Source organism: Epinephelus fuscoguttatus, linkage group LG9, assembly GCF_011397635.1.
Source record: "Epinephelus fuscoguttatus linkage group LG9, E.fuscoguttatus.final_Chr_v1".
Taxonomy (NCBI): Eukaryota; Metazoa; Chordata; class Actinopteri; order Perciformes; family Serranidae; genus Epinephelus; species Epinephelus fuscoguttatus.
In genome coordinates, this window is record NC_064760.1 from 38433680 (window position 1) to 38446006 (window position 12327).

The 12327-nt window shown below is 39.7% G+C and overlaps 1 protein-coding gene across 4 annotated transcripts in view; it reads left to right on the forward strand.

The window, feature by feature from the left end:
- Positions 1–12327, forward strand: part of LOC125894783 (gamma-aminobutyric acid receptor subunit alpha-2) — a 47913-nt gene that overhangs the window by 14454 nt on the left and 21132 nt on the right. For all 4 annotated transcript variants that reach the window (XM_049586372.1, XM_049586373.1, XM_049586374.1 and 1 more), the window contains 4 exons: positions 4675–4742; positions 7822–8042; positions 9793–9875; positions 10785–10928. In XM_049586372.1, the coding sequence (XP_049442329.1) occupies positions 4675–4742; positions 7822–8042; positions 9793–9875; positions 10785–10928 (516 nt within the window). The remainder of the gene's footprint in view (positions 1–4674; positions 4743–7821; positions 8043–9792; positions 9876–10784; positions 10929–12327) is intronic.

Genomic DNA, 12327 nt, shown 5'->3' on the forward strand with positions numbered 1-12327 from the left:
AGAGTGGAAAAAATGTGTGTTCTAAAAAATATCTGTATCGTCATAGACAGAGCCTAAATGGATGTTGTTGAACATTTGTGTTTTTTGAACTGTGGGTGATGTATTCTGGTTTGACTGGGTGATACTTTGGGTAATAATTTTGGTGTCAAGATATCTACTGCTGCTCATGCAACTATTAAAACCACAGTATCTGCTCACTCAGCTTAAAATGCAATGCTAACAACACAGAAGCATAAAACACAGCCCTTCACCTACATTACAAGATATCAGGTGTTTAACACATTTAATCTGGACTGATGTCATTCTAAGCTGTACAACACTGGGTTTTTGCTGATGCTATTTATCTCTGTCCAAACTGACAAGAGTTAAGTTGACATTTGGATAGTTGCACGGCGGGATGCACTGTCCCCTAACACAGACAGGTTTTGTCTGACCGATTAAACATGGTTCAGCAGGCCCATCTGCACCACATGATTCAGATTATATGAAAAGCACATGTTTCTGACTGCTCTTGCTGAATAAATGAACTTTAGGTATTGTTCTTGTGTCTATAAATAAGTGTCCTGATGTCCTCCGGCATTAAATGCACTCTGGATATTTTTAAATAGCAGACACGTATTTACCCGGAGGGCTGTGCTTTTCCAGGTTTGCTACTGCAAGGATGCATCATTTGGTCAAATATGGTTAGTTTTGCCTGTAAATTTGCTCCGCTAATGCAATGCAAATGGACTGGAGCTATCATTTGGTGGTGGATTTTGGTTCCCTATAGACCTCTTTTCATTGTTTATTCATGTGGGCTTTTTTTGTAGCAGGGTTGTAATTTTTTTATGCTACAATAAAACAAAAATTATCCCTCGCACACTGGTACACTTCTGGCATAGTTATGTGTTCAACATAACAAATGACAAAAGCCTGCATATATATGGTACATACACATTTACTGTATGTACACACTTAACAAAGAACAACAACCAATCCATGAGTCCAAGTGAGGATCATTCAAGTGGATTCTCTCTAACACACCCAATAAAATGTATAAAAAATTATCTTGGTATGTCAAAAACCTCAAACAAGAACAAAATATGATCAACAACATAAACAATACATATTCAGAAAGAGGAAGCAGCACTTCATGAAAGTAAAAGATGTCAATTCTCATTTGAATATGAATAGAGATATAAATAGAGAACAATAAATATACAAGAATTATATCAACAATAGAAAACAGTGAAGCAGTGCCATGGAACACACAAAATATCTTTATCAAAAGTAACTGCTCATAATAACATGTCAATAATTTTTTGGAAATACAAAATACAGAAGTTACATGAACCTGAAGTTGAAGATGCAGCTGTGAGTCTTTAGCTCTGGTTAGCAGAAGGCTAAACTATTAGCAACATTTTCTCTACATGTCTGACATGCTTCGCTGATATTGACACGTTTTGTTTCGTTTGCTGTCAGACTCTGTTTAAGACTCTCATTTTGTCCATCTTCTTTCTTTAGGCTGCTTTGCAGTGTAGGCAATTGTTGCCAATGCTAGAATAGCAACTTTCTCACATCGTCATTTGTAGAACAGCCAATAAGTACGCCCTCTCAAAGGTGACCTGTGACTGGCCAAAGTCTCCCATCACAGGCTAGATTTTCTAAAGCCTAAATACAGAGCCAAGAGGAGATGCAGAAGTCCAGTTTTCAAAGTCCACTTTGCTCAGAGTTCATTATGGAATTTTTTCCTAATGAAATCAAAATAAAACTGCCTACCCCAGCTTTAAGGTACAGTACACACCAATGATAAGATGTAAGAAGAAGCAGTGGAGTACAACCACATTTAGTGTCAAACATGGTTTTTACCGAGATGGTGTTTCATGTGAGACCCCAAGAAGAGCAGTTCTCTTTAAATAAATCAAACTAATGGAGGCCTCTGCGAGCCACAGTAAAAACCTGATCATTTTAGATCAGCCTGATTCACATAAAAAGGCCGGGTTCACATAAATAAATGCACCCCACCGTATGTCTTGCTAAATGGATTGCACCTATTACCTGGCAACCTGCCACTTCCCCTTGATTTACATTACCGTATAAATAAGACAACATTTTCATAATATGTCCTGTTAGAGGGACTTGAATGGCGGCTTGCCTTGCCATGCGTGAGAGCACTTTACTGAGGAGTAATGATCTCTTTAGATTGTATGTGAGGTGCTGTTTGCTGTGTAGTACAGAGTGTAGAGTAAAACGTGAAAGCTTTTTGAATTGTTCGAGCATGAGAGATGGAGCTTCAGTAATTATTGAAAGAGACAGAGTGTAGAGAAAGCAAATGGACCTGATGCAGCAGCCCTGGTGCAGTAGCACATTATCACTTGAATAGGGAGCATATGAGAGCTTTGCTCTTCCTATCTGTCACATCAGTGTGAACATTTAGGACAAATTTTATACGCTTAAAATCATAGCTTACGTGTCGCTGTGCCTCACTAAATATAATCTTACAAGAGTTGCCCATGAATTGACTTTGCACAGGGCACGTATAGCTGAACCGAGTATGAAAAGAAAATAGTTCCACTTGATTAGCATACAAATGACACTAGAAAAAAATAAGATTGATTTATAAAGACAATCAGCAACAGTAAAATCTGACATTCTTCCTGTGTTGTTGGAAGGTGTATAACTTTTCTTTCTGTGTGTGTTATAAGTCGTGATCCTTATAATGTCATACCTACATTAATTTGGTGCCATCTGTGGTCACTGCTGGTAGCAGCAAGTGTGGTTTAATTCTACAGCAAACAATCACTAAGCAGCCACTTTGTCAGAAATACAACACAGGATCAACTGTTATCTTTGTTTACAGTGCAGCCAAACAAATCAAACAGAGCAAATCATTTTCCACACAGCAGGACACAGTAAAGTTGGTTACCTCACTAAGGAGAAGGGCTGGGTGTCGATGCTTTTATAATATTGACTGAAATGACCCAGTATTGGAACGTCTACAGTCAAACAGTACCTGAATTTGATCCTTTTTACACTGGGGGTCTGATCCTGAATCCTGATCCTGATACCTGCTGGTTCAGTAAACTTTCTGTTGCTGCTGTCACATGAGCGCCTCTCCTCCGGCAATTGCCCGCAGCACAGACTTCACACTCCCGCAGCAGCAGCTACAACCCATACAGTCTTGGTTGTGGCAAAATTGAGCACAGTGTATTTTACAGAGTTGGCAGTTCAGTGTGCTGAGATGCCACTAAAACATTCGATATTATGGCTATACACCACTCCATTCACATTATGGGAATCTGGCATCTGTATGTCTCTAGGGAAATAGTCCAAAAAGCGCGGTTGAAGTAAACTGAATTCAGAGGTTGTAGGCAGTTTTGAAGAGATGCGTTTTTAGGGTTTTCTTGAAGGTGGAGAGCATAACCCCTCCCCTACTATATGAAAACTACGTTACTATTCATGTCAGAGCGCACACCATCAGTGTCATTTTGTTTGCCCTCTCTGCTTGTGCAATGAGTTCACTACATTCCGCAAGCTCTCTTAGCTCTGTCGGTGAAATACATGTATGAATAACATCCCTGTTAAATGCCACAATCATTTAAACACAAGCAAAATAGCCGTCACTAATGTAACTTTTAGTCTTTCAGCCCGAATCAGCTACCCAGCCTGGCAGTTACTACTCACTGCTGTTGGTGTGTGCTTTGTGCTAACTTTAGCTGCTGTTAGCTGCTAAAAGTTGTCTATTGCTGCAGAGAGGCTTCTTTTCTTTGGCTCAGGGTATGTGTAGTTCCGGGTTAGCTGCTATTGAATTCTAATTCAATACATGGTGATTTTTTTAATCATTCAAATTTGGCTGAGTGATTCATAACATGAGCGACACGGTGTGGAGTTTGCATGTTCTCCCTGTGTCAGCGTGGGTTTTCTCCGGGCGCTCCGGCTTCCTCCCACAGTCCAAAGACATGCAGGTTAATTGGTGACTCTAAATTGTCCGTAGCTGTGAATATGAGCATGAATGGTTGTCTGTCTCTATGTGTCAGCCCTGTGATAGTCTGGCGATCTGTCCAGGGTGTACCCTGCCTCTCACCAAATGTCAGCTGGGATAGGCTCCAGCCCCCCTGCGACCCTCAAGAGGATAAGCAGTTATGAAAATGGATGGACAAGTCATTCATTCATTTTTCTGTAACTGCTTATTCTGGTAAAGCGTTGCAGGTGTGCTGGAGCCCATCTGGGTGTCGTTGGGTGAGAGGCGGGAGACAGACAACCATTCACGCTCACATTCCTACAAGCCATGTAGAGTCACCAGTCAACCTGCATGTGTTTGGATTGTGGGAGGAAGCCGGAGCGCCCGGAGAAAACCCACGCTGACACGGGGAGAACATGCAAACTCCACACAGAAGGGCCCTGGCCGGCCAGTGGACTCAAACCCAGGAGCCTCTTGCTTTGGGGCCAGAGTGCTAACCACTGCACCACCATGCTGCCCTGTGACAAACTCATTTCACGCATATTTATTTTTGCTTTACGCAAACTTTAAACTAATTGTTTTTTCAAAGCCCATAAAAAGACTCCTTAACTGCCTCTGTTCTCTCCTTTAAACAATACAATCAAAAGCTTGTAACATAACATTCACCACCTCTATACCTTTTAACCTTTTTTTGCAGCATTTTAACTTTGTTTTGATTGTTGTCTCTTATCCAGACAGGATAACTGAGGTGAAGACAAACATCTACGTCACCAGCTTTGGACCAGTTTCAGACACAGACATGGTGAGAGCAGATATTGGACATTTATTTATTGAGTTTAATTATCCACCCACATCATTGCTGCTGTATAAAGACTTAGAGAAGAACATCACTCTAGAGGAGTACTCTCTGTTCTTACCAAACTTCATAACTTTAAGGAGGAAAAGATGCTTCATTTGCTGTATTTGTAGAATCATTACGGCTTCCCCTCCTTTTATAATTGCATCATGTCCCTCTCTTTCTCCCCACACACGCCACAATACTGAAGTGGGATGAGTTTTTTTCCACACTACAGCACGATGTCTATTCATCTGACAATTTTCATCTTATAAATTATTGAAAGTCCTCTTGTTATTCAAGTCACTCCTTTGTTTATCCTGGGCTTTCCTGTTTATCATTCTGAAACACGTGCCCACCCTCACATCATGTCATCAGCGTCCTTCCTATTGTTGAAGACCCATTTTCCAAGTGATTGATCTATTGATTTAGCAGTTATGATGTTGGAGTTCAATGCAGTAGCCTCTGAAAGATATGTAAACTAGAAGGCACTCAGCTGAACATAAAACACCACTTATGCGAAGCAGGTCTCGGACACAGAATAATAAGTCGTTTGGACTAAAAAATAAAAATTATTTCATGGTCGAAATCCCAGATCCCAGACACCACCCACATGTGAGGGTGATCCGTCCACTAAATTTCAGCTAAGTCATCCCTCATGTCTCTTTTTTTTTATTTTTATTTTGCAATCAAACAGATGGACAGACAGACAAACAGCTGACAGGGCTGAAAACATCATCTCCTCCAATTTCACTGGCAGAGGTCATCACTGAATACTGTAGTTACAGCCATTAGAGCTTACAGCCCAAGAAGTAAGCCACTAATATGTCAGAATAAAAAGAAAACATAGGGTAATATCACATCAATGTATTTTCAGGTTTGAAAATTATATATATTATTATTCATTCATGAGTAAAACAGTATAGCAGAATAAAGCCTAAGGCTGAACATATGTGATTTATTGCAGGTTGTAGTCTTGCACAGCCTGAAATATATTCCCCTCTGACCTGATTGATTTATTCAGATACTGTCAAGCAATACAGCCGATTGCTGAGGCGGTCCGCTTTATAGGATTTATGAGAGGTCTACTGACAGCCAAAGCTGGAAAATGAAAGGGAAATCTTAAGTAGAAGAATAAAAGGAGGAAAACTTAGTGTAATCTTTAAAAATAGAGGCAAAACAGCTGCATATTCTTTGGCTGCAGCTTTATGAGTTGGAACTGTAAGTGTGGTCTGTGTAGTAACACCATGCCTGAAAGGATAATTCTGTTTTACAACAATTCAAACGGGACAAGAATCACAAGCAGTGAGGTGATCAGAAAGGTTTTATAGGTGACAGTAAGTCTGGAGGTGTTCCATGTTTTTTTTTTCTTGTCAAAAAACCACATGGGGAAAAAATAGAAATGTGTCTTTAAGTACTTCATGACTTTCCTACCCTGCCTGTGGCACTCAGCCTGAGGCCCATTTGTTAATACTGAAGACATATATCTTTAAAAACATGTCACAGATAGACAGTTTCATTTTGAAAAAGGCTCAGTAATTTCCCTAAAAGAGCTGGGCACTGTAGTTTTTAGCAAATATGGTGGAAACAAGGAGGAAATGGTACATTTGTTCAGGGACTATTTTCAGTTGCGGATCAATACACATTTGGCCAGTGATTATTTATGGGAGCACGATGTGTTATGTAGGATTTACTCATAATAGATAACATTATGTTGCTAATTAATGTGTTTTTAATCATTTCTGGACCAAATAAGAATAATAACCAACATCAGGCTTTAGCTTCTCAGACAAGACTTGAAATAGAAATGGATTTGTTGGGGAAATGTTGCTGTGTTCCCAGATCTCAAGTACTTTCAGCCCAGTCACCAGAAAACAATGTTAGCATTGCACGTTTCCACAAACCACAGATGCGTTGTACGGTATTATGTAGCAGATGGTTGAAAATTTACATTTTAATAGTGCTGTGGTCCAGTTTCAGCAGTACAGTTGGAGAAGCTGTTGATTGCTCTGTAAAAAACAATTACTTTTTGTGACACTGTCCTGCCTGGAAAACAGCGTCAGGTCACTACAGACTTGTATGTTTGGTGCCTAAAAAGCTGCTGGAAAGGCAGAGATGAGTCTCTTGTTGTTTGTTGGTGTTGGTGTGATCTGCGGCTTGGCAGGCATCTCGCCTAGGTGACAAGCCATCCAACATCCCCTCCACCTATTGAAGACAAAGTCAGCTCATTTACTACGTCACTTTAGAAAGGTTGACACATACATATCAAATGAACAAATGTAACATATTTATGGTATGTAGAAACATACGATGCCAACATTTTTTCCTCGGGGCTGGATTAGTACTTTAGTGGGTAAAATGTTACTGTAACCAATACCCAACACGGTAAAAAACAAAACAAAAAAACCCCCGATACCCATATTGCACTAAACCTTTACTGTAATTTACTGTAAGAGCTGCTGCACCACAAAAGAGAGTCTCTACTTTTGTTTTCAGTTTCAGTGCCCTGTGATCTAAATGTCAGAGGCCTTTCAACTGTGACAGCAAAAAACACTCTGGAGGAATTTATCTCCTTCTCACTTTAACTTGCTGTGTGTGTGTGAATCACACAAACACACACTCACTCACACATACACACATTTCGCAGTGCAGGGCTTTCTGCCCTAAATCCTTCCTTGTGTGCAGTTTCTTCTGACAACGGAGGATTGTAGGTCAAGGGGTTGTCTTGGCCTCAGAACCAGCTTAGGAAATCACTGGCTCAGAGGGCTGAGAGGAACACGGAGAGCGTGGGACTCACCTTGATGGAGCTTTGACAAATAGAGAAAGCCATTCAATGCCCAGGTTTTAAAGTGGCAGGTGAAGTCAGTCGTGAAGAACTCCTGCTTGTAGGCTCTGAAGAAACAGGGTAGCAAAGAGTACCCTGTGTTTTATTTGATTTTTTTTTTTTAGCAGATATGGGACTCATTTTCATATCGGGAAGGTGAAGCATAAAAAAAGAGTCAAAACACAGTTTGATTATTTACTTATTTAACTCCTCTGCCCACAGGAGTACACCATAGATGTTTTCTTCCGGCAAAGCTGGAAGGATGAGAGGTTGAAATTCCACGGACCAATGAATATTCTGCCTCTCAACAACCTGATGGCGAGTAAAATCTGGACTCCGGACACCTTCTTCCACAATGGGAAAAAGTCTGTGGCTCATAACATGACCATGCCTAATAAACTGTTGAGGATCAAAGATGACGGGACACTGCTGTACACCATGAGGTAATTCAAGTCCAATGAGCATGTCTGAAGAGAAAGTCACAAAGTATTCATTATATTCATGTTTAATGTGCTGAGATAGATTTATAGGAATAGTTTATCATTGTAGGTAATACACTTAATTGCTTTCTTGCCAAGTTAGATGAGAAGACACCACTCTTATGTCTGTACACTACATATGAAGTCACTGCTGGCAGCCCATGATTTTAAAGGGATAGTTTGTGTTTTTTTAAGTGGGGTTGTATGAAGTCCTTATCCATAGTTGGTGTATTACCTGCAGTAGATGGTGGGTGACACGCCCCCAGTTTGAGAAGGCAGGCTGGAGTACCACCACAAGCTAGCAATGTACGACTGTGGATGGGGGCAGCAGCAAAATGTATTTTAGCCAACAAAAAAAGTTTTACATAAAAAAAGCCAAATGCAGTTTAAATGTATGTTATATTTAAAATATTTTCACAGCTTTACTTTGCTACGGACAGCCCTTTCCAATGGGGAATTGAAGTGGTTACATTGCTCTTTTCAAAGCCAGACCAACAGTAATTTAACATTGCTGAACACAGGAGCTGCTGGTCAGCTGCCTCAGTCTATTAGTTTGTTTGTGTTTTTGTGTGACTTTGGTGTTTTATTGGATTAGTATGGATTCACCGAAGTCCCACAATAACACATACTAACTAAGTGATTGAGGCAGATGTAGACCAACACCTCCCATATTCAGTGAGCTAAAATTACAGTTGTTCTCAATGGAGTCTGGTGGCTTTGATGAGAGCATAGACGGAGAACTTAGGCTGTTAACACCTTCCCAGTTGTAAAGGACTGGCTTTGGCAAGGTAAAGTGGTGAAAATATTCTCAATGTAGCATACATGTCAACTGATTTTGGATTTTTTAGGTGGCTAAAATATGTTTTGCTGCTGCTCTCATCCACAACAGTACATTGCTTACCTTCTGTGGCATTATTCCTGCCTGCTTCTCCAAACTGGGGGCGTGCCGACCGCCATCTATTGTAGGTAATATACTGATTATGGATAAGTACCTCATACAACCCTACTTTAAAAGATCAGAACTATCTCTTTAGTAGTCTGGCACATGAAACCACAACTTGGCATTTTACACTTTGGGTTTTGGGCAGATTAAACAAAGAAAGTTGGCTGTTTCCCCCTGTTTTTGTGCTAAGCTAAGCTAACAGGCTGCTGGCTGTAGACTCATATTTATTCATATTCATATTTAGTCTTAGCTAATTCTCTCTAACGTGGACAGAACATATATTGTACTAAAGCATGTGTGGTGCGGACAGAAGTATGTCCAGAAGCTATACAGACTGCATGTTCAAATGTATTCTTTGTGCATCCAATTTTATGCAATGTAGCAACTTTTTGTCAACGTGCCTGTCAACAAAATCAATTTAAATGATAAACAGTTGTAGATTGTTTCCACAGTGGTTGTACAATAGTGAAGCTGCAAACAATACAGTTTCTTATCAAAGAGCTAACCTACAATCTCATGTAGACACACATTAGTGTTTGGATTTCTGCTGGTCTCTGCAGCACCTTGTTTACTTTGCTCTGCTGAATACAGTTAAGATGAATTATTTTTGTTTCAAGGCATTACAGATGGGATGTGTCTTGAATAGTGCATGAGGCTTGTGAGGTTTTTTTTTTGTTTTTGTTTTTTTCCTTTTGAGACCGTGCCTAATCTGTGCTGTTTACTTTTCATGCATTTGCAAAGTCTCCTTAATTTTCTGTGAATTGGATGCAGGTTAACTGTGCATGCAGAGTGCCCAATGCATCTGGAGGATTTCCCCATGGACTTTCATTCCTGTCCGCTAAAATTTGGCAGCTGTGAGTAACTCTGATGATGATAGCGCCTCAGGGACCTTTAAGTAAAATGCTATTTTCTTTTTCTTTTTTTCTCCTCGCTGGTTCTTTGGCAAGAGAGCAGCCTAAGAACTGAGTGAAGCTGGAATGCATGGCTCACTTCTCTGGCAGTAGCCCTTCAAATATGAACAAAAATATGCAGCAATTAAACAGATTAACTGACAGGTAAAGGACTGAGTGGAAATGTCACTGGAAAGTATGGTGAAAAGGACTTTAAACTCATCCAAATGTTTTATTTTATAAGTTTTAGATCTGTTTTAATCACTATTTTATTGCCATGGCTTCTTTACATTTGGATGAAGATTTTTTGCTTTAAGCTGTTCTTAAGATATTGATTTAAAAATAAGGGATTATTAAGTATCAGTGCATCAGTAAATGGTGTGTCATGTCTGAAATGCCTTGACTGCTCACATTAATTAACTACTTTGAATGCATTTATGTTGTGACCTACAGTATTTCACATGAAGCTCATTTGTTGCAAAAATCTGTAGCATAACATGATTGACAGAACATTTCAATAACTGTATACTGAGGGAAAAATCTGTTTTTCTATTTCATCAGGTTCGCTTTCAAATTTCATATTCAGTGTATGCTGTGACTGATTGAAAAGGGCAAATGTCACTGTACATCAATTGCTTGTTGGCATTTTATGAATTCCATCTTCAGCCACTGAGATTTTTTTTTTGTCTCTACAGTATTCACTCTATTTTTCTAGAAACCCAGCTTCAAACACAATGTAGAGGGGGCTTTTCATTTGGGTCACTGAAATAATTTCTCGAAAAATCATCAATAGCTGTGGCTGCCCCAGATTTATCCCCTATGTGTTTATCCCCTCCTCTCCTCTGCTCTTTTTTTTTTTTTTTTTTTTTTTAGATGCCTACACAATCTCCGAAGTGACTTACGCTTGGACTCGAAATGCTTCTGACTCTGTGGTGGTGGAAGGACAAAGCTCCCGCCTGAACCAGTATGACCTGCTTGGACAAACAGTCGGACAAGAAACTATCAAATCAAGTACAGGTAAGTTTCTGTGGAGGTCTTTTAGAAGTCTAAAAGGGATTAAAGGGCTCATATTATTCTCACTCTCAGGTTCATACTTGAATTGGGGGTTTCTACTATAACATGTTTACATGATTTAATTGTCAAAAACACATTATTTCTCTCATACTGTTTGCCTAAATATACAGTATTTGTGTTCGCCCTCTATCTGAAACATTCTGTTTTAGTGTCTGTCTCTTTAAGACCCCCTTAAATACATCCTGCTCTGATTGGTCAGTGTATTAGAGCTTTCCATATCTGCGCTCTTGGCATCTTTGCACCATCATGACGAATGAGTGTAGCGGCACCTTCTTCTGTTATGGACTGCTTCTCTGGGATTGCATTGCGAGGAAACAGCTTGAGTCCATGTTGACTTTCCATGTTCGTGTCAGCTGATGTAATTCACAGACAATGACAAACAATTTAATCAGGAATGGGACCCATTTAAGCTGTGTTTCCACCAAAATCTGTAGGTATAGTACCTTTAGAATCATACGGATGTGTACCTTAACCATGGATCTGTTGAGTGTATCCACTGTAGAAGTACACTTAAATGTAGTTGGGATTATTGTTACTCACTGCTCTGTCCAGCTCTCTCTGTATTTCCTCTTCACTGCTGATGCAGAGGGGCGTCTGCACCCTGTTAATCATCCATGGAATGGGATTGCACGCTGACATTTTCAGAACAAAAAAGAGCAGCCTGGAATGAGACTTTCTCTCTCAATGGGATATTTAAAAATAGCAGTTTTGTGCATTGAGTCTTTGTCGACAAAGAGCAGGGGTTTAGTGCTGCTGGAGCACACTGGCTTGACGCACCGTTGTGTTTTTTCTTCAGGTGAGGAAATAGAATACATGAACTTTGCATAATCTGGGTGAAATTTATGTACATTTTCTTAAGTGCTTGAAGATCCAATCATCAATTAAGTGTAAGTCATCCAAGAGAGACAATAAAAACTAATGTAACTGTCAAAGTTGTCATACTGACATTTAAGGTGTTATAATATATTCATATGGTCAAGTCATGCATTAAGTAAAATGCAAGAAAACTTTCCACCTTAAAAGTTGCTAGTAGCTGCTGGCAGTAGCCTTTAAACGGCACAGTGAATTAAATTATTTCCTCTTAGTCCATAGCTGCTAACTGTTTGTGTTAAAGCATTTAACTGTTAACTGCCACTAACTAGTAAAAATTAAGAGGAAGCAAAACATCCTGTCACGTTAAAGTTACAGTCTACTTATGTCCTTTGTGTGAAACTTGCCGCTGTATGAACAGTGATTACATTAAGGTGGATTTATACTTGTGCATCAGCTCTTTGCAGAGCGTACACCTCAGCCTATGCAAGTTGTGAGCATTCATACATGTGCGATGGTGTGTCTGTGTCAC